Source organism: Pararge aegeria, chromosome 23 (genome assembly GCF_905163445.1).
Source record: "Pararge aegeria chromosome 23, ilParAegt1.1, whole genome shotgun sequence".
NCBI lineage: Eukaryota > Metazoa > Arthropoda > Insecta > Lepidoptera > Nymphalidae > Pararge > Pararge aegeria.
In genome coordinates this window covers 11,940,826-11,964,249 of record NC_053202.1, presented here as the reverse complement: position 1 = coordinate 11,964,249, position 23,424 = coordinate 11,940,826, and the positions used below count along the sequence as shown (strand labels likewise).

General features: G+C 38.9%; 1 protein-coding gene across 1 annotated transcript in view; it reads left to right on the top strand.

Moving 5' to 3' along the window:
• Positions 1–23,424, top strand: part of LOC120634365 (mitoferrin-1) — a 60,862-nt gene that overhangs the window by 23,228 nt on the left and 14,210 nt on the right. The window contains exons 3-4 of the mRNA XM_039904881.1: positions 12,965–13,095; positions 15,042–15,098. Coding sequence (XP_039760815.1) covers positions 12,965–13,095; positions 15,042–15,098 — 188 coding nt within the window. The remainder of the gene's footprint in view (positions 1–12,964; positions 13,096–15,041; positions 15,099–23,424) is intronic.

Sequence of the window (23,424 nt, the reverse complement as noted above, 5' to 3'; positions counted from 1 at the left end):
GAAGACTTTAGTCTTCAGGCACTGAGGGATTTTGGACGAGAAGATGTCACGAAGTTTCCCGAACGCTGCCCATCCGAGTTGGATTCGGCGGTTTACCTCTTTCTCGAAATTGGACCTACCTAACTGGATCGTGTGTCCTAGGTATATATACTCGTCTACAATTTCGAGTGCAGAGCTCCCAACAATTATTGGGTGGAGCGGAACATGAGCGTTAGATATAATTTTCGTCTTGCTCATGTTCATACGAAGGCCCACCTGTTGAGAAACTCTGCTGAGGTCATTGAGCATCGCATTAAGGTCTTCCAGAGTCTCTGCCATTATGACTACATCGTCGGCAAACCGAAGTTGAGTCATGTACTCGCCGTTAATGTTGATGCCAAGCCCGTTCCAATCCAGAAGCTTAAAAACGTCCTCCAACGCAGCGGTAAACAGCTTCGGGGAGATAACATCTCCCTGTCGTACTCCTCGCTGCAGTTGGATCGGTTTCGTAGTCTGGTCCTGTATACGGACTGACATAGTGGCGTTTTTGTACAAACACTTCGGCATCTCTACAGTGACCTAAACACAGCCCAAGTTTCCACCGAATGAAAGGCTTTCTCATAGTCCACAAACGCTAAGCAAAGTGGCCGGTTATACTCTTGAGTCTTCTGTATAACCTGCCGCAGCGTATGTATGTGGTCTATGGTACTGAAGCCCTTTCGGAAACCGGCTTGTTCAGGAGGCTGGAAGTCGTCGAACCTATTCGCGAGACGATTCGTAATGACTCTCGAGAACAACTTGTAGACATGGCTCAACAACGAGATAGGTCTGTAGTTCTTCAGCAAGGTATTATCACCTTTTTTGAAGAACAGAACAACCACGCTCCTGTGCCATGCCTCTGGCGTTGTGCCTTGATGAATTTTAATGCTTATTATCCTATTCCGGTCTAAGAGGAATGCAAAAAATCAAATATCATAAAAACCAGTCCAGCCGTTCTTGAGCTATAAATGGTGTAACTAACACAACTTTTTATATATATATAGATTTATTTCGTTATTTACCTATTACTCTACGGTTCATAAACACGCGCTCGGCCCTTATCGGCAGTTCTATTGATAGATACAGCATAGCGGGAGATTGATATGTAGGTAATAGTTTGTGTACTTACGTTGTTTGTGACTATCGGTTCTCATCATAATCATCATTCAATTTTCTTTCATTTTTCATATTTGTCTTTGAGTTCTCGTTAAAACGGAATTATTGGGCATTGTAGAGTTATTTAGGAAAGCAAAATTGTAGCGAAATGCACAATGACAATTCAATGATCGCACGATTTGGTAGCCTGCTAAAATTTTGACAGTTCTATTGATCAGTGCGAGTTTTCATTACTTACTTTTCGCTCTTTTGTGGGAATTTATTTATAAAATTTGAGCGTACGCAACCTAATGCCGCTTCTCCGGGTAACGTCCGTTATTGGTACAGCTACTGCAGCTGTATCCAGCCAGTCCAGCCTGATCTGTCTAACTCTCCAAAAGCAGCGCCGAAGTTTGCTCGATAAGGAGCATTTTGTTTGTTTTGATTATAAATTTATATATTTTCACTAGCGAATAAAATTATAGCGAAATGTCAACACTAGACTTTGATTTGACGAACAAAACAATGAAATAGAAATTGAAAAAGTTTATGAGAAAAACTCAGTACGACAAATCTTTGGAATCCTGACCCCTAAACTAGGAAATCCCGTCTCACAGGGGTCAGTGCCTCCCTAAACATTAATTGAATCATTGAGATAATATCTAGTGCACTTTAACCGAGGATTTTTTACAAAGGTGTGTTGAGTTCTCTAACGGTTAAGTGAAAATAATTAGTTAATTTTAACATTAATATAAGTTATACCTATTGTGCAGATGTAATGTAAATTGTACCTATGTTTTATTGAACAATAAACAAAATATTATTATTATTATATTATTAAATAGCATGCTGACCAAAACCTTAAATCTCTACTGTTCGTTTTGTAATTTGTAGCTATTATGACTTCTCACTTTAACCGAGGATTATTTACAATGGTGTGTTGAGTTCTCTAACGGTTAAGTGAAAATAGCATGCTGACTAAAACCTTACATCTGTACTGTTCTTTTTGTAATTTGTAGCTATTATGACTTCTCTATCTACGCACAGTTATTTGAACACTGTCTACATTACTAAAGGTTAGACTGGTATAAAATGACTCCGGGCATGTAGTCTCGCCTATGTACATATTAATTTTTAGTCTGTGCAATAAAGTATTAAAACAAACAAAAACATTATCCTGTGAGAAAATAGGGGAATGGTGGTATTCTGGATACAAATGTATAGGTTAAGTCTCCAGTTCCAGATGAAACCGTTAGGAATAGTTACTGATATAGGTGATAGCCCAGTGGGAAAGAGCTCGACTTCACTATCGGGGGGCCGAGTTCGAATCCTAGCACGCGCTTATCCTTCATTTTTATATACAGACAGATCCGTTTCAATCCCCTCTGGCCCTCTACCCACACTGTCTAAGGTTTTCTTTAATATTGGCCAGGTCTGACGGGCGTAAGTCAAATATAATGTTAGTAATTTATTCATGGCTTTCGTTTTTATTTCTGTCCGTCTTGACTTACTGATAAGGGTAACAAAAATCGTAGAGCAGCCCCCCAAGCACTTGTTAAAATCAAGTATGCTAATTGTTTGCTAATCAAATCGTATGTACACACTCGCATTTGTATATCGCGTGAAGCATTTGGTAATTAACCTGATTGTTGAGGAAATTGCTTCGATGAAAGTTACGCATAGGTTTACATTTGTCTGTAGGTATCATGTATGGCCCGAGGGCTCAGTCACTCAGCGGACGATGGAGAGAGCTATCCTCGAAATAATACAACGCGATGAATAAGGGGATCCGTATCATCATCATCATCATCATCATCATCTTATAAACCCATTATCCGCCCGCTACAGAGCATGGCTCTCCTCCCACAATGAGAAGGTTTTAAGGCCGTAGTCCACCACGCTGGCCCAGTGCGGATTGGGGGATCTAACACACCTTTGAGAACATTATGTAGAACTCTCAGGCATGCAGACCTTGCGATGTTTTCCTTCACAGTTGAAGCAAGTGATATTTTAATTACTTAAAACGCACATAAATCTAAAAGTTAGTGCGTGCTTGGATTCGAACTCCCCCTAGGCTAGGCTAGCTCCTACCCAATGCGCTATCACCGCTTCATTTGAGCGGATCTTTATATAAATAGATAAATAAATATATAACGTCCACACGTATCTACACAAATCGCCATCTAGACCCAAATTGAGCGTATCTTGTGTTTTGGGTACTTAGATAACTCATAAATGTTGTAAGAATAATACATAAATTTTTTAATTATAATATACAGATAAATACCCAGACACTGAAAAACATTCATTTTCATCACACCAACATTTTCCAGCTGTGGAAATTGTACCCACAGCCACGGATTCAGAAAGCAAGGCGCCAATCGGCTGTCGATCATAAAAGAATCAGAGTTATCTATATAGTTGAACCAGTCGCGAAGCTGAAGTGGGTAGGAAGGCTTCGGCGTGGTTACTAGTTTCCCCCTTTTTTTTTTTTTTTGTTGACGGGGGGGAAATCTGATTACGAGATACCCGAATTGTAAATAATTGGGTTATGTGGGATTACTACCCACTAAAACCCCCTCGGTTGCCGGCCTCAGCACATGAAGGGAGGCTCCGGGATCTCCTAAGAACGCACCGGTGCCTCCCGTGTACGACGCCTTTTGGGCACGTCCCGGGAAAAGCACTTCCACACTTTCCCAAATTTTTTTTTTTTACTAGTTTCCCCTGCCGAAAATCGAACTCGGGACCTTCCTCTCATATATCCACAGTTCTCAAAGCTGCGTCAGAGAGGTGATCATAAATATAAGTGTATCTTACATAACATTTCCATAATACAAGTGGAGATATCACATCCACTCGCATGAATAGTAAGCGCGGAAGTAGGTATTTACGGTTTGTTCCATTATGTACATAGTAGCGATGCGCTGTGGTACGCCGAGTGCCGGCCACCGACGAACTCCGTCCGGGGAGGGACCCTGATTCATCTCTGAATATTTGCAATCCTACCAATACTACAAATGTGAAAGTGTGGATGTTTGTTATTCAATCACGCATAAAAGGCTGTACGGATTTGGATGAAATTTGGCATGCATGTAGCCTATGACATTGAAAACAACATAGGCTACATTTTACCTAGATTCCTTAAGTAGTTTCAGAGGAAAATAAAAAAATTGTTTATGAGCTATCAGCTAAGCCGCAGGCAGACACCTTTGAAATTTGGTATGCATGTCACCTATGCTATGAAAAGGACTTGCACTTTCTATACCGATCTTTCAAATAGTTACCGTGGTAAAATTAAAAATTGTTAACGAGCGAAGTTTTAGACCCGATTCTGAAGTCCACGCAGACGTATTCACGGGCAGAGGCTAGTAGTAAATAAAACTAAGTAATGTTGAAAATGCGAATGTGAATAAGTTTTTGGCTTAATATGCTATGGTGGTTTACACGTTACCTAACTAGATGGCGCGGGCGTTCCAATATTCTACATCGCGCTGACGAAGTTTTCACAAAATATCATACACATATCAATTCCAAAGATGAATGGTTGAACTTCAGTCCCCGAACAAACTTCTACACTAAAGCAATATTGGTAAAATAAAACATACCTATACAGAATTTACGACTCTAAAACGAGTAAAATTCGGTCCATTATGCTTTGACGTTACAGTGTTTCGATACACGAAAGCGACACTACGATTGCGAGCATGCAAATCTTACTAAGCTTGCAATCGCGTTTGTTAAGATAATAAAAATAGGCTTGGAAGGTCACTTCTGTGGGATGCAACTTGTGTTGATACCCTAGCTGCATCACACATCCAGGCCACTTCGTCAATGGTAGGTGCGGCTGCTTCCAGTGCCGAGCAGGCCAAGAGGCGTAAATATGAAAACCTGGATAGCAGCTTCATTTTTGTGCCTTTTGGAGTAGAGACTTTGGGACCGTGGGGTCCGGAGGCGAGAGCCCTTTTCAAAGAATTATCGAAAAGGGCTATCGAGTCTACCGGTGATCCTAGAGCGGGCAGTTACCTTGGCCAACGAATTAGTTTGGCCATCCAGAGGGGCAATGCTGCCAGCATCTTAGGAACTGTGCCTCGCTGCGGTGGTTTCGAGGACGTTTTAGATTTTATTTAGTTTTTAAATAGTTTATTTTAGGTTATAGTTATGTATTAATAAAAATTATATTTTAGAGATAATCAAATAAATAAAAAATTCAAAATTCATTTATTTCAAGTAGGCCTAATATAAGCACTTTTGAAACGTCAAGTCTGTCTGTTTGTAGTGATTCTACCACCGGTTCGGAAGGCAGATTCTACCGAGAAGAAGCCGGCAAGAAACTCAGCAGTTGCTCAATAAGTTGGCAATAATCCTAAACTCTCGCAAATAGCATTGGAGCTGCGCGTGACTTTTGAGCTGAAGTATGATTTAGCAGTCATCATCATATCAACCTATTACCGACGAACTACAGGGCACGGATAAAGAAGTAAATTGGCAAAATCCTCCTGCCAGTTATATGGAAATGTTAGGGTAGGCAGCGCTTTTGTGCATGTATGAAGTGCACGCCACTGCTACAAGGTCTACTCGCTCTCAATTGAGGAGATCGTTTTTGGGTAGGGAAATACTTTTAACATCGGAGTAAAATGGGTCTTATTAAATCTGACATTCGCCTACATTTCTATAGCTCGTGCTTTTGACAAATCGTTTGTAAAATTCTACTTGTGACCCTAAAAGGATTGTCATTAGGTCTACTTTACTTTGGCAAAACAGAGTTTGATACTCTTAAACGCCTCGATTGCGAGCGAGCAAATCTTATGCTAAGGCTACTGGAAATAAACGACCTGAGTATCCATTTGGTGACCGCATGCATAGCGGTAGTACATCACAAAAAGCACTACTAGTACTACTACTACATTTTTTTTCTTTTTATTCCCCTACAAGTAAGCCCGTGACTGCAATCTTACCTGCTGGTAAGTGATGATGGTAACACTAAGTCGCTTAGCGGCATGTCTTTGTCGGTAGGGTCGTAACTAGCCACGGCCAAAGCCTCCAGCCAGACCAGACCAGAGAAAGTTCAGAAATTATAAATTTTCTCTGCTGGGAATCGAACCCGGGACTTAAATTCACGGCGCTCACCGTTGCGTCAGAGAGGTCCTCAAAAAACATGGTCATAAACTCCTATGGTGAAGTTTTAAGACGCAGGCAAGTCTCAAAGGTCGAGCTGGGAATTCCCATAGATCGTATCGATTACTGTGGCGGGTGACCTTGACCGCGCCGCGCAATGCGCGCTCGCTTTACCGCCATACGTGGAATTGTTACACGCATAAGCATAATATGGAGTAACCTATATAAATGTCTCGAGGTCTCGGCTATGGCCGAAGGAAATACAAGGAAATGTATTTACGCATCTCTCCTGAAAGTTACGAAGAAACTCTTCGCTGTTTCCGGGAGGGTATGGTCGATTCGTTCAAAAATAAAATGGGCTCACGAAAATGGAAAACGTAGCACAAGGTCTGCGCCTCGGATCTCAATGCCATGGCATAGAACTGCTGCTTTTCGTGGTACTTTTAAGTACTCTGCCTGTAAGGTCTGGAATGACCTTCCACCTTCAGCCCGTATGAGGAAGTCAATGATTTCGTTCAAGAATACCATTAAAAAGGTATTTTTGGATAATCAAAAAACTCATCAATAAAAAGACATTCCGGATCTTTCAGACTAATTGCTTGTTGTCGGGCTTACGCGTAACATTTGTTTATATGTATATATATTATATAAATATATATATATATATATATATATTTTTTTTTCCTTTTATGTGGTGGTGGTTCTATTGTATCGTTTGATAATTTTATATATATACTAGCCGTTTCCAGCCCGCTTCGCTGGGCGAATTGAAAAAGGAAATAAATTACATTTTATGTTTCATTTTTATTTATTTTTTTTCATATTTTTATTATTCTCCTTTTTTTTTTTTTGTATGAACATAAATAGGCCCCGCGGATAGAACTGTAAGCATCGATATTGTTTAGACTTACTCAAATTCCAAATTCCATCGATTTAGCCTGTATCTTTCATCCAGGTGATTTTTTTCTCACTAATATTCATTGTAACTTTCAATGTGCAATCATTTCCGTGCCTTTCTTCCAAAAATTAATAATAATTGACATGAAGAAAAAAATTTGAAATGAGCATTGAAAGTTTAAGTTAAAGTCATTGCAAGTCTCATATGTGAAGTTGAAATCTGTCTAGGTTCAAGTGCGACGAATTTTCTGTTAACTAAAATTTTCTCCGTGACATCAATTTTTTATAGAAAATTAATTGTGCATGTTTTTTATGAATTCTATTGGAATAAGTAACTAAATTTCTTTTCCACATCTCATGTGCTTGGAAAATGCATTCATTTTAATCATTTATTACATTTCCGCGATCCCGCAATAAAAGAATTCGTCGGTTATGTAGTCTGCAAAAGTAAAATGAATGTAAAATTCTTAGTCCGTTGATTGGATAGCTACATGTAAAGTTAAGTTTTTGAAACCTCTCAATGACTTTTTCTCCGCTGCCAAAAAGACGATTGTTGTAAGGAAATACACGAATATCCCTACATACACGAAGATCCCCACCAAATTTGGAGTCTGTAGAAGTTACAGGTTAGAAATAAAAATTTTAGATTTTAACACCCACCCCCGCAATTCCTGTCGGAAGTAGACTTTATTGAAATCCATTTTGAGATGTTCTTTATGTGAATAATAAAAGATTCCTACCATATTTAGAATTTTTAGAAGCTATATTTCGAAATTGAAATTTTTTATTGTTAACACCCACCCCCGCGAACCTGATTGGAGGTGATTCATTGTAAAATCCGCTCGAAGATCATTTTTATATTACATATAGAACACTCTCACTAAATTTGGAGTCTATAGGAGCTATCGCTTGGAAATTGAAAATTTTCATTGTTAACGCCCCCGCAATCTTCTTTGGGGTGGGATATCGTAAAATTTGTTCATAAATCATTTTTACATCACTTATAGAAAATTCCTACAAAATTTGGAGCTTGTAGGAGCTTTAGCTGGAAAATCAAAAATATTAATTGTTAATACCCACCCCCGCAACCCCCTGTGGGGTGAGCTATCGTAAAATTCGTTCATAGCCTATTTCTACACCTCTTACAGAAGATTCCTACCAAATTTGAAGTCTATAGGAGCTATAGTTTAAAAACGGGAATTGTTCATTGTTAACGCCCCCGCAATCCCCTTTGGGGAATGAATTTCTTAAAATCTATTCATAGCTGACCTCTACATAGCAAAAGTAATATTCCTACCAAGTTTCACGTTTCTAAGTCTTATGGTTCCCGAGATTTTGTGGTGAGTGACTATATAGATGGGAATTCTTCGATTATCATCGAAATTTTTAACTTTTTATCGGGCTTTTTTAAAATTTTCTTACATACAAAACTTTCTCCTGACAATTCTGAAGATAAAAAAAAAGCCCAATTGGTCCAGCCGTTCTCCACTACCGTGAGTAGATTCTTAGCTGAATGTAAAAAACCATAATCCGTTTAATACACTCTGTTGAAATCCATGAAAACAAAAGAATCAAGAGAAAATGCTTATCTTTTGTTTTTATTAGCGGGATAAATGTTCATAAAAGTAAAACAGCAATAAAAAAATGAAGGAATGTTGGAATTCAAAAAATAGATAGCCATAAACCATCTAGGAAAAATTTCGCATCGAATGGTGGTAGTTTCATGTCGATACGATCAGTGGTTTAGGCGTGATTGAGCCTCAAACGAAGACCATTTTCATTATATATATATAGATTATTTTACTTTATTTTTCCGTATACTCCCTCTTCTTGTCAAGTTCACTTCGCTTCTTTTTAAACTTTTCCCGGCAAATCCGTGACGCCAATCAAGGCTATACCTGAAAATCAGCGCTGCAGTTGTCAAATACTGCAGCAACATGCTGAGGTAGCAGCCTTTTCAGCTGAAGCACCTTTCGATAAGGCATTTAGTTTGTAAAATAGTGTAGAATTCGTTTTAATTAGTTTTAATGTAATTCGTAATTAGTTTTCATTAGTTTACTTATGTGTGGAAGCTGAATAAAGTTTATTATTATTATTATAATTCACCGTGCAAGAGATGCCAGAATATCCACGAAAACCCAGGGGATATGTCTACGTCGAAATAAATGACGTCATAGAATAGCTATATTAGACATGTGTGTCAGTTCCCGGCAGGAAAAATCTGGGAATTGCCGGGAGAACTCCTCAAGCATTAATGGGGGGTTGTTGCTCGAGAGCGTTGTTACTTGGCACCGACATTAAAATGTTGTAGAAAATGTTTACTTCTTGCTTTTTAGTTGTATAACAAAGTCGGTTATTTTCTGTCAAAATAATTTTTTTTTACGCTTTTTAGTAGGGTAGCAATCATATCTAAATTTTTATAGCCGATATTAACTATTACCTTCTACAAATAATGTATATACTACGACAACGCACCCATAGCCATCTAGCCCCAAATTAAGCGTAGCTTGTGTTAAGGGTACTGAGATGACTGATGAATATTTTTATGAATAATATACATAAATACTTATAATATACATATAAACAGCCAGACACTGAAAAACATTCATGCTTATCACACAAACATTTTCCATTTGTGGGAATCGAACCCCGGGCCTTGGACTCAGAAAGCAGAGTCGCTGCAAACTGGGCCCGGCTAGCATGGGCAGGAGACAATTGTATCCCAGGGGAAAGGATATAAATTTATCTTCTCCCACAGCTTTATCAACTCTCAGAGCACTGGCGCACAAGTGTAAATAATATCCAAATAAAATATGTGTAATAATAAACGGAGTAAACTTCTCCTATTCCCGGTTCCCGTGCTTTAGCTGGTGGACACGTTAATTATATCCCATGACAGCACGGCTAGCATGGGCAGGAGACATTTATATCCTCGTGGGAAGGATAAAAATGTACCGTCTCCCACAGCTTTATCGACTCTCAGACCACTGGCGCACAAGTGTAAATAATATCCAAATAATATATGTGTATTAATAAACGGGGGTAAACTACTCCTATTCCATGTTCCAGTGATTTAGCAGGTGACACGTTAATTATATCCCCTCTCAGGGGATATAATTTTTGTCTCCTGCCTGTGCTGTCCCCTGCTAGGGCGTTAATGCTTAAGGAGTTCTCCCGGCACTTCACCATCCCCTCCTTTATTGTGATGAGCATAAATTGGTTTCCTACGATATACCATAATCGAAGCGCAACCAGTGTAATTATGATTGTCTAGTTTCGGTGATAATGGTGATTTTCGATAGCAAATGCTCAAGTTACTTTAAAAATACTAAAATCGCTATAGGTATCCCTATAATATTTAAAGAGTTCTTTTAATTTCTCCAGGATCCCTTCAACAGATCTTGACCTGATCAAAATGGGACCACATGGAAAGTATACCGTCTCAAAAAAAAATTTTTTTTTCAAATCGGTTCATAAATGACAGAGTTCCGAGCTAACAAACAAAAAAAAAAAAAAAAACTACAACCGCATTGAGAACTTAGTCCTTTTTTGTAAGTCGGTTAAAAATAATATACCTTTATACAATACAGTTTTCAGAATGTTCCGTCTATATAACGTTTTCTCCTGAGATCTTGACATCTCCAATTAAAAACCTCCTTCTTTCAAATCGGACTATTAGTTCCATAGATTAGCGCGTATAAATAAACAAACTAATCTTATTTATATAGATCAATAATACTCTCAGAAATTGGTCACGAATGCAGCCAGTGAAAGTGATTGATGATACGTTATCACAGCGGCGATAGTGACGCGTTGAGGGCGACAGTTAAACAAACATAACTGTCCCCGCGTAACCTGTACCCCTAGTGCGATATAGAAGAACCATTATCGAGTATCGAAACGTTAACGAACGAAACGTCAGAGTAAAATGGAACGCATCTCTATGGTTTTGGAGCTTCTTCGTACGACCTGGTGATCGCTTTGGCGTAATAAATAGAAGACAGATTCCGGGAAAATTTGTACAAATAAAATTTCAGTTTTTTTTTCTGGTTAACCATGGAGGTTATTAACCTACTGACAAAGAGGTGCCGCGTTTAAGCGTTCAGATACGATGCCGCGTAGAAAACGATTTATTTGAAGTAACGTAAATTGTATGTTATAGGTTTAATGTAACTGGCGTTCCCCTAAAAGGTTAGCCCGCTGCATTCTTTGACTGCATCATCACTTACCAAAAGGTAAGATTGCATAAATGGGGATTACATGTAAATTAAAAATTATCTGTTCAGAATTTACGCCTCAAAAATGAGTAGCATTAGTTAAATTTTTCCATTAGCGTACAAGTCTACTCTAAGGGTCACTGTGCATTGACTCCGTAATGTTATGTGAGTGACGTCGGAAGGTAAACATATCGGACCAGCCGGCGTGCTCTTTCATAATATCCACGCTTTGTTTACGTTACCGTGAAACAGTAATCTATTTGTATACATTAATACTTGATTAGGTGCCATTTCGCTTTCACTAGAGATCAATACACGTGTTTTGTTGTTTTTTTTCGCACGGTAATTCTTTATTAATGTACAGTTTATCTTCTTCCCTACTAATATTATAAATGTCAATGTAAGTTTGTTTGTTGCGCTTTCACGCAAAAACCACTTAACCGATTCTCATGAAACTTTGTACACATATTCTTGGTAGTGTGAGAAGTAATACAGGATACTTTTTATCCCGACATTAAGCTCGGTTCCTTTGGGAGAGGGGATGAAAGTGGTTGACAATTTTACACCATAACTCCGACAAATTATAACCGATGTAAATATTTTTTTTTTTACTATAGAGGTTGTAACTATGTGTTTCATTTTCCGCAAACTTTGTGTAGATATGAATATGTTTGGAGATATAGGACAGAACTCCTCATTTAAGGCTTAGCGATATACTTTAATTATTTTTAGAACTAAGTACAACTAAATTTAATACCACATCAAAAAACAAAATATAACGCAGACGAAGTCGCGGGCAACAGCTAGCATAATATATACCTGTTATAAGTGTGTATAATGCGTATACTTATTCATCATTCATGCCTCGTGGTCTATGTTAAACGATTCAAACATTTTCTCGGAGGAATTTTCTCCAGCAGGTCTACAGACCAATTTGTGAGCGACAATTTCGACCACACTTGCTACAGCAACAACATTCGCAACACTGATCCGCCTCTTCGCCCTCCTTAATGCAAGAACATCAAACCGCGCGGCATCGTGGTCTCTGAATGTGTAAACTTCTCTTTTCCCCAGTTCACCTGCTTTAGCAGGTAGACAAGTAAATTTTACCCCGTTCCATGCAAGCTTAGCCTATTATGATTGCCCCACTTATGTCGAAGGTCAAAGTAAGTGACCACTAATTCTTAATACTGGACTGGCTCTAAGCTAAGCAGCTGAGGTGAGGCATAGAGGCCAGTGTAAGCAGCCGAAGTGATGTCACACAGGGATCTATTTTAGGACCTTTTCTATTCCTTATTTACATTATTGACCTTCCATACCTTGTTAATGACAGTCACGGGATATTTGTTCGCTGATGATACATCACTTATGTTCAAAATTAATCGAAGCTTTTGACGATCTAAACAATTCTCTCGGTAAAGAAGTACCTACAATGATTTAAAGCTAATAATTTTGTTTTAAATGGACTGAAAAATAAATGCATAAAATTCACATTAACAAATGCTAAAAAGTGAAAACCACAATACTACTTCATAATGAGGAATAACGTCCATGGGGCCATTGTATGTGCCTTTTTTAAAGGTCACTGTAAGCTGCTGAATCAAAAAAATTTTTTTTTGTAGGCCGATCCGCGGCATGTCTGCAGTGGTGATGGGCGCGGGCCCGGCGCACGCCTGCTTCTTCGCCACCTACGAGCAGAGCAAGCACACGCTGTCGCAGCTCACGCGCCACCGGCACGACCACATCACGCACGGTACGACACGCTGACACGGTAACAAACAACATCGGCCACCAGTAACAATTTGGAAGTACCCACGACGCATCCTAACATTCACAGAACATCGGCCCCTAGTTATAATGTGGACGTACACACGACACACGTTGACAAACACAGAACACAGGCCCCCGTGACACTGTGGACGTACCCCGACACACGCTAGCAAACACGGAACACTGGCCCTCAGTTACAATGTGGAGGTCATCACGACGCACGCTAACAAACACAGAACACTGGCCCCCAGTTACAATGTGGATGTACCCACGACACTTGCTAGCAACACAGAACACAGGCCCACAGTTACAATGTGGATGTACCCACGACACTTACTAGCAAACACAGAACACCGGCCCTCAGTTACAATGTGGACGTAACCACGACACACGCTAACAAACACAGAACACCGGCCCCCAGTTATAATGTGGATGTACCCACGACACTTGCTAGCAAACACAGAACAAAGGCCCCAAGTCTGCTGTTACACGCATTCGAGTCATGTGATTTTACGCAAACTTCAAGTTTCACGCCTCGGTTAGGCGTTCCTGAAATTACCGCTAAATTTGGTTTCAAAGAGTTGAGGTTCTCCTTTATCCCTTAAAGTCAGTATTCAGTGTCCTCCCTAAGCATCCGCATTACATATTTCCAGACCCTTTCGGAGTATTCCGCTTCACATCAGACTCATTATGATTTTTCATGCTATTCTAAATCTATACTCTCCTATTATGCTTTTATTTATCATTATCAATGGCGTACAACAGTCCACTGCTAGACTTAGAAGTGGTCGCAAAAGACGGAGAACAGAGGACGCTGCTGTTCGTTCTCTCTTATAGTTATAGTAGTAGTGTGATGAAACCTGTATTCTGATCTGACGTCACCTCACGGCCTATAACATATGGTCTATGCTTTCATTAAAATAACTGTCATTATAAAATAAAAAATATACCACCAAAAGCTGGGAATTTCCGTGATTAAATATTCGATATCACGTCATCAAAAGTATAAGTTTCCCCGTAACGTAATGTGAGAAGAGAAATCATTGTATGACTGACGAGAGAATTAGCATAGTCGTCCTTGAAACTAATAACTGCGTTCAGTCAACACTTAGCCCTTTTGTCATGCGACATGCATTCGCTGATTCACTTTGCTGTTATAATATTAAAGTAGATCAGACCACTGATACCTACTTCATCTATTATTCCGTTTGGCAGATTGGTTTAGTCATATGCGAATCACATCAACATTAGAAGCTATTTTAAACAGACTTACTAGAACATATACGCATCGTATGGAGAACCTGCTCCCGTTTTTGAGACACTCTGTTAAGTGAACGCAATGCCGACGTCATATTAAATTATCCGGCACTTCTATGTTGTCCTGTTTTACCTTCGCTCTGATGATATTATTCATGTTTTTACGGAGGAAGTTCTCCAATCGATGCGTTTGCCATATTCCAATCACATTATGAAAATTAAGCTTCATTTGCTATACTCCGCGTAAAGCAGGAGAATATGTATGGTGTTGAGTGTAAGGATTGATTCCATTCCATCCCCATTCCCCACACACAGATCCCCCAGATGGTCCCATGTATATAATAAGACGATAACAACTTTCTTTTGTTGATCTCCTAATTAATAGGTATTTCACAGCGGGTTTGAGCCCGTTACTAAAACCATTACTGCTAAATATCGTATAAACGATAAACGACACCCCCCCCCCCCCCCCCCCACACACACAAAGTAGGCAGACAACATCTAAAGAGTTACAGGAAGTCCCTGACCGTGAGACGTTGTAAATTGGTAGTCTCTACAAAAGATCTATGCCCAGTAATGGAAGTCAATTCAAAAAAATTCAAAATTTGAATTTATTTGTGTAAAAGGAATGTTTCGGAAGTGTCTGTTAATGAATCCTTATCGATTTTCCAGGTCTCTCAGGCTGCTTGGCGTCGCTGGTTCACGACGCCGTCTCAAATCCCGCTGAAGGTGAGTTCAAAATATATTATTACACTCGTGATAGTATTCGTTTGGTAGAATCGCAACATAAGCGGCAAAGCAAAATGAACCTAATCGCTCTAGGATTTGGAATTGACAATGTTATACTACTGAATATTTTACAAACGTTCCGCAAAGAGAAGAACACTGTAAAAGTGTGAACTAATTTTAAGATTAAAAACAAAGCGGATACGTTCCATTTTTCTCTGACATTACAGTGTTTCAATACTCATAAACGATTCAACTATTACGAGAATTCAAATTTTATATTAATCACACAAACTAGAATATATTTTAATAATACTTTAATTTATCACTGATCACTTATTTTAAGAGATGCGTTGGATAATGCAGTTATATAAGAATCAACAATTGTTAACTAATTGTGAAGTAAACCGCTACTGAGGATGCTGCGGTGTCATTGCGGAGCGAAACGAAGATTATAAAGATTGAAGAAATTATAAATTACGCCCAGATCTCTGCTAATCGCGGTTTTTAGCAAATAAAGCTTAATGCTCATTATGGAATTCCTCAAAGAAACGCCTGCTTCTAGTCGATTCCTAAAATCAGTCATAGTTTCTAAAAATTGAAATTCAAAAATGTTTTATTCATGTAGACTTTATTACAGGCACCTATGAAGCGTTCATACATTTAACATGTTACACTAATATTAGTGATCGTGATAACTGCATTCGTTAACTTAAAACTAAAGCTAGGAGGGTTCCAAACGCGCCCTGGTCTAAGAAGAGCCCACAACAAACTTAGCCATTTTTTTTTTTGTTATCACCATCTCACAGTCTAGTTAATGTTGAGCTATGAAGTAAGAGCAATTCATACCCAAGCTTTTTTATCATACATGTAATCCTTAATATTATAATAGGACTTTTGTATAAGCGTACGTTATATATAAATTTTGAACTTATTGAGATGCATCTCAAGGATGCAGGATGATCATAAAAATTGCAAATTGCTACATTGCGTACTGAAATCGCATCCGGTCATACACGATCTTAATAAGGACAATGTAAACTCTTTCGCCGCTAAATATAGGCACTAAGTTGATTGGTTTTATTAAAACGTACTAAAACCTCGTTAGTGCATGCAGTGACAGCTCACGACGCATTTGCCGCCGCGAATTGGACGAACGAGATGATTGGGGGCTATTTGAACCTATCTAGCCTACCTTATTGTGCACTGGATGGAGGTCGGTAGACTGCACTACATACATGCTAAAACACACTGCCTACTCTGAGACATTGTTTACAACCTGAATAGGAGTTTTTTTTTTGCTCCAGTGCAAGTTAGCTCTTGTCAACATAAAAGGGTAAACATAAAAGGGACAAGGGATAAAATTAACGTGTCTACCGGCCAAAGCACGGCAACAGAGAATAGAAGAAGTTTGCCCTCGTTTATTATTGATTTTCGATAGGCTCAGTTGGCAGCGACCCCGCTTTCTGAGTCCTAGGCCGTGGATTCGATTCCCACAGCTGGAAAATGTTTGTGTGATGAATATGAATGTTTTTCAGTGTCTGTGTGTTTATATGTATATTATATTTATTTATGTATATTATTCATATAAATGTTCATCAGTCGTCTTAGCACCCATAACACAAGCTAAGTCTAATTTGGGGCTACATGGCGATGTGTGTACTGTCGAACCCACGGCCTTGAACTCAGAAAGCAAGGTCGCTGCCGACTGCGCCAGGTGGCCTAATACAGCCTATATGAAATATACTCAATTTATAAAGCAATAGTTAACTGCATTATTCATCGGTCATCTTAGTACCCATAACACAAGCTACTCTGACTTTATTTATTATTTTCCTCAATGATATCGCACAAATGCAATGCGTTTAGTTTCTGCAAACCGCACTCCAAGTAAGGGAAAACTCGTTCATCGACACACTCCTAACTTGATCTTTACCCAAGAACTCGTTGACTTAAGATAAACAGAATTGTTTAGTTTGTTTGAATAGTTCTTCAAAGCGAGCTTCTAAAAGCACGTTCAATACCCACACTTCCTAACTAATAATATTACTTCTAATAATAATTCCCGTATTTTAATTAACGGCCCAGAACAGGGCACACGTCTCCGACAATGAGAAGGGGATAAGGCCGTAGTTCACCACGCTGGCCCAGTGTGGATTGGTGGACTTCACACTGCACACACCACCATGCAGGTTTCCTTACGATGTTTTCCTTGACCGCAATTGCTAAGTCGTTTCCGAGCATCGAAACACTAAAACTCCAATGTAAAAAGAACCTAATGACAATGACTTTCGAGTTGCTAACTGTACTACTGGTTTTTATTTTACAAACTTACCGCCACGAGCGCTGGTTGTAAAAGTGTAGACGAATCTGAGCTTAATAACAAGGGTGTAAGTTTCATTTTACACGTAACTCTAAAGTGTTGTGTTACTGGTGAAACGACTACGAACAGTGGCGTGCACTTCATACATGCACAAAAGCACTGCATACCCAAATTATTTTATACAAAACGTATTAGAGGGGAATTTTCACATTTTATGCCATGTACCTGCTTTATGCATACCCTGTGCACGCCACTGACTACGAATAAGATCGTTCAAATCGTGCATGCCTGAGTGCGTGTCTTAATAACTCTTATTAGTGTTTTTACCTACACTTGAAGGAATTATCAATTTTATAAATTTAAAATGCATATAAACAATTTCGGAACCGACAAGATTTGAACCTGCGACTCTCTGGCAATCGCGGCCTGAGCGCTTTCTCCGATTAAGCCACGGCTCTCCTACCGTCGATGCCGAAATAAGTATATGCCTTTCACATCAGTCTTATAGCGACTGTAGCGTTAATAATATTATCAAATGAGGTTTAGGTCTACGAATCCGCACTTGGCCAGCGTGGTGGACTACGGCCCTTCTCATTCTGAGAGGTGACCCGTGCTCAGTAATTAGCCATTAATGGGTTTGTAATAATGACGATGACGATAAATTATTTTGGTTAACGCAAACAAACATCTACATTAAAATTTGTATGACATTCAAAATTAGTAAGTAAATATTTATTAATTTAATCATCATTGCAGCTGATATCCATTTTAAAACCGTTTTATTTATTAGCGCATTAGCATAGCGTGTGTCGAGCGTTCGGCCATTTTAATTACGAATATGAGCAGTAGCTTTAGTACAACATTTTCTCGCTCGCAATGGAGTAGTCGTTTTCGATTATTAAACTCTACATCGTTAAAGTAAAATGCACCTTATGCCACTCAGTTAAGAGTCGCAAATCGTTAACGTCGTGTACGCCTATGCACCCGTTGTGTTTTTATTACGTCTTATAGAATAGGGAAAAAGCTCTCGTCTTCTTCTTTCATATACAAATTATGTACGTGTGTTTGTCACTGAATCCCTCCTAAAAGGGTTAACATCATCATATCAACCCATTACCGGCCCACTACAGGGCACGTGTTCCCTCCCACGAGAAGGGTTTAAGGCCTTAGTCCACCATTCTGGCCCATAAGGATTGCTGGACTCCACACACCTTTGAGACCATTATGGAGAACTTTCCGGCATGCCGGTTTCCTTACGATGTTTTCCTTCACCGTTGCAGCAATTGTATATTTTAATTGATTGAAAAAAATTATAATGATGATATTATAAAGAAAATCACAACAATAATTGCTGTTCAAATACGCACCTAAGTTTAAGGAACGCGTTCGATTGGACAGCTACTTGCGATAACGAGGCACGTGAGGCGTATAATATAGTTTTAAATCGTTCCAACAAATGCACAATGGGCGCTGATAAGAGGTATCCTTGCGGTCTGCGGGACTGTTCTCATCACATCGCTATGATTCAATATGATATAGAGTCAGAAAAGCTATCAGTTACGGGTTGTTTGATAAACATATACGAGACACTTTCAATTAGTGTAATAGCGATACGAGTCGACACGGTGAATTATGGACACAATGTAAACGTGCGAGAAAATGTTAAGGGCTCAACGCTGCTGGCACCATTTAATGAAGCCCGTAACTTGCCAGTCTGGCTACTATTATTTATTTAGCGGTAAGTACAACGGTTTAACAAACCACACGCGGATCACTTGGAGTAAACCGCAGTCGAATAATTTAGCAAAGTTATCGAGCTGTGCAGCTGAACGTGTCATATCTTGCCTAAAGTGCGGAGTGGAACAGTTATGACAAAATCTTTTCGCTTTTCGAATAAAGGAAGGGATTTAGTAGGAATATCAACACTTCTGTTTTGTGCCCAGCTGCTTTCTTCGAGTCGCTTTATGTCGTCCAGAGACCCATCGACAATTTAGAGTACACTAGTACATTTGTGTAGTAGTTATACTTTTTTTCGTTGCTATTAGAATGTTAAACAATCGGATCTCAACGTGCATCGGTCCTTTGAGTTTTGTTGTTTGTACCCGTTACTATAAAACTGTTTTAGCTGACATGGCAGTATTTTTTTTCTACTCTTTGCACTTTTTTAGACTAAGACAGGTTTTGTAGCTGTCCCAGAGTACAACTAAATCATTGTTTCCGTAGTTTCTCGCCCCGTGCAGTGTGTAGCGACCTCGGGGTGTTTATTCGAGTGCAAGTAAACATGCGTCAATGCATTGTAAAGCAAAATATCACTTGTTCCAATACAGAAAGGCGAATTTTAATTAAATAAATGTATATATGCTGAGTAATTATGTACTTAATTTGAATTACATATTTTTATTCGCTGTATTCAATTAACACATACTATTTGTACTTGTACATACATACCTTCCGACAACAGTGGGGGGCATGTTGCCATGCCAATAATATGAGGAGCAAAAAATAATAATGAGGACAAAAAACACGACTTTGTGAAAAACTAAAATGCGAGAAATAAATATTTTCTTCGTTTTTAAAACTAGCACCGTTTTGAAAACGTAGAAAATATTTAGTATAATATATTTTTTTATACTAAATATTTTCTACATTTACTAAGTTAAACAATCAGTAATGTTTAACAATCTTTAGGATCTCGTGAGATGAGATGAGAGCGGAGCGGCCTGCTTCCATGCAGCCTTGTCGTTAAGAAATTATTAAAAATTAAATGAATTAATGAAATTATAGAAAATTATTTTATCAATCATGTAGCTACTTAGATTTATTGAATGTTTTAAAAAAATAAACGAAATGTCTCTTAACTTAACCTAGGTACTTTCAATAATTCTCGTCCAAAAAAATTGTCGAAAGGCCACGTCTTTAAAAAGTGATCAAATAATAAGTTCTTGGGATCACTAAAAATAGAATATCAATAGCTGGGCGTTACGGCCGCCAATGCTTCAAACTTTACATATTGTATTGCTTCAATTGTTTATTCCATACTAACTTTATAAATAGGTGAAGTTTGTAAGAGGTTGCAGGGAATAATCTCTGGAACCGATTTTAAAAATTGATTTACCAAAAGGAATGCCACATTACTTGTGAGTGTCATAGACAGTGGCGTGCACAGGGTTTTCGACCAGGGTATGCATAAAGCAGGTAAAAAATGGAAAAAAATCGAAAATAATTTGGGTATGCAGTGCTTTTGTGCATGTATGAAGTGCACGCCACTGGATACGTTATCATCAACAGCCCGTAACAGTCCACTGCTGGACTTGAGGCCTCTCCCAAACAACTCGCCCGTAATCTCCGGGCTGGGCAGACGGGTTGGTGATCGCGGTAGAAAGTAGTAGTAAAAAAAATCATAATTCGTTTAAAGGAAATTGCATACAATTCTACAATAAACTACACATTGACATCTTGGAGATGTCTCTTAAAAAGTTCAAAGTTTGTATTAAACGTAAGCTTATAGAAAAGTCATATAATATAAAGGACTACGTAATCGATAAAAAAGCTTGGGTGTAAATTATTGCTCTAACCAGGTTGCTCTTTTAATAATTTTAAATGACATTGTGAGATGGTGATAACAAAAAAAACACCCGGCTAAGTTTGTTGTGAGCTTCTTTTTAGACCAGGACGCGTTTGGAACCCCCAGCTTTAGTTTTCAGTTTACGAATGTGGTTATCGCCATCATCTCACTACCGTGTGGTTCTTATGTACGCATCAAAAGTGCCACCTGTGGGCCTACTTGAATAAAGATATTTTTGACTCTGACTTTATTAATAAGGGTGTATGTCTAGACTATAGATAGGCGGTTTGCGGTGGCCGATAAAAATATCAGATGCGGATGTTTGCGGTTAGACATTAAGTACCCGTTAGGCTGTATCATATTATGCGGCTTCTTTGTGCCTATGATGTCTGAATATCATTGTGTGCCCGATGAACATTGGCAGCATATCATTTAGGTTCCTTACCAAACAGAAGGTTCTCATTTTACGTCAAAAAAAATTAAAATGTTATTTTCAATCGTCATTTATAGGCATAAAGTTTTAATCCTTACTAATGTAAGTTTATTATTCCGACAACCTTTTGTAGGGAAAACAATTTCCCTTTAAATTGACGATGAATGTTACTATATTATTAGCTTTAAACCTTAGTTTAGGTTAAAAGGTAACTTTAAATGATAAGACCGCCTTTACACGCTAACACTATATACGGTTATGTTCTCTTGTATTGCTTCTTTGTGTTTTGTTGCAATGACGTCATTCTATATATGTTACATTTCAACTAAAATATCACTTGCTTCAACGCTGAAGGAAAACATCGCGAGGAAAACTGCATGCCTGAGAGTGGTCCATCATGTGCTCAAAGGTGTGTGGAGTCCACCAATCCGCACTGAGCCAGCGTGGTGGACAAAAGCCCCCTCCTTATTTTGGAAGGAGACAAACCATAACCGGCCCATTACAGGGCACTGGTCTCCTCCCACAAAATATTGTGGGTTAAAGGTTTAGGCCGTAGTCCACCACGCTGGTGCAGTGCGGTATGGTGGACTCCACACGCCTTTGAAAAAACTATGGACAACTCTCAGCCATGCAGGTTTCTTCACGATGTTTTCCTTCACCGTTGAAGCAAGTGATGTTTTAATTGCTTAAAACGCTCATTTAATTTAGAATAGTTAGAGGTGCTTGCTGGGATTCGAACTCGGCCCACCGAAAGTGAAACCGAAGTCCTAACCACCGAGCTATCACCGTTATTATTTGTATAAGTATTATCACCACTTTTGCGCCAGTGCTTTGAGAGTTGATAAAGCTTAGACGGCCGACTGGCGCAGTTGGCAGCGACCCTGCTTTCTGAGTCCATAGCCGTGGTTTGGATTCCCACAACTGCTAAAGCACGGGAATAGGATGTAGGAGAAGTTTACATCCGTTTTTTTTTTCTATTATTTATTGATTTAATTTATTTTTTTTGAATTCTTAACAATGCTTAAAAATATATAAAACACTATTAAAAAATTATAAGAAAAAACATCCACCCTCCGCTTGCGGGGCTTTTGAATGCCAAAGCAACCGGCGATCTGGGCTCCAGAGTGAGGAACCTCCTCCCAATACGCGCCGTTTCAAGGACTACTGCCTTCTGTATCCGACCCTTGATCCAACAACCAAGCGAAAGCTTCTTAAGATGTTGGTCGAAGCTTTTACACCCGTTTATTATTACACATATATTATTTTCTCTTGTGCGCCAGTGCTCTTAGAGTTGATAAAGCTGCGGTAGAGAATACATTTTTATCCTTTCCCCGGGGATATAATTGTCTCCTGCCCATGCTAGCCGTGGTGGTGGGATAAAACTGGTCGGTGCACGCGTCACTTGATCGCTGAGTTGGAAGAAGTAAACAGGTAGCTGGGTGTAAACTGAGGTGCGAAGTTGTAAACCTAGCAGCGCTTGTCAAACATTGTGACAACTGAAAACATACAGTGAAGTGTTTGTACGGATGTTACGATAGACGCCCGGGGAAGCTGCTCAGGCCAGTGTCAATATAAACACCTCACCTACCTTTTATTTTACAAACGTCCCGCCAGAAGTACCTGTAGAAATGTTAGTTTATCTAAGCTTTAAAACAAGCTGGGTACGAGCTATTTTACTTTGACGTACCAATATGTACACAAAACCAGCTCTACATTTGCGAGAGTGCGAATCTTTAAGGATTTCTTGAGTCTACTTGGACTTGAGTAAGATTTAGTAAGACTTCCACGGAATAACTGTATATTTAGTTTTTTGTTCTTAGTTTAGTGTTCGTAGTTTAATAATTTCATATTTACGCCATATTAATTTCCTTTACGGAAGCGGTGATAACCTAGTCGGCATTCCTTTCGCGGAGACCGAATTCGATTCCCGGCACGCACCTGGCTGACTTTTCGGAGCTATATGCGTTTTTAATTTAAGCAATTTAAATATAACAGCCACAGGCTTTAA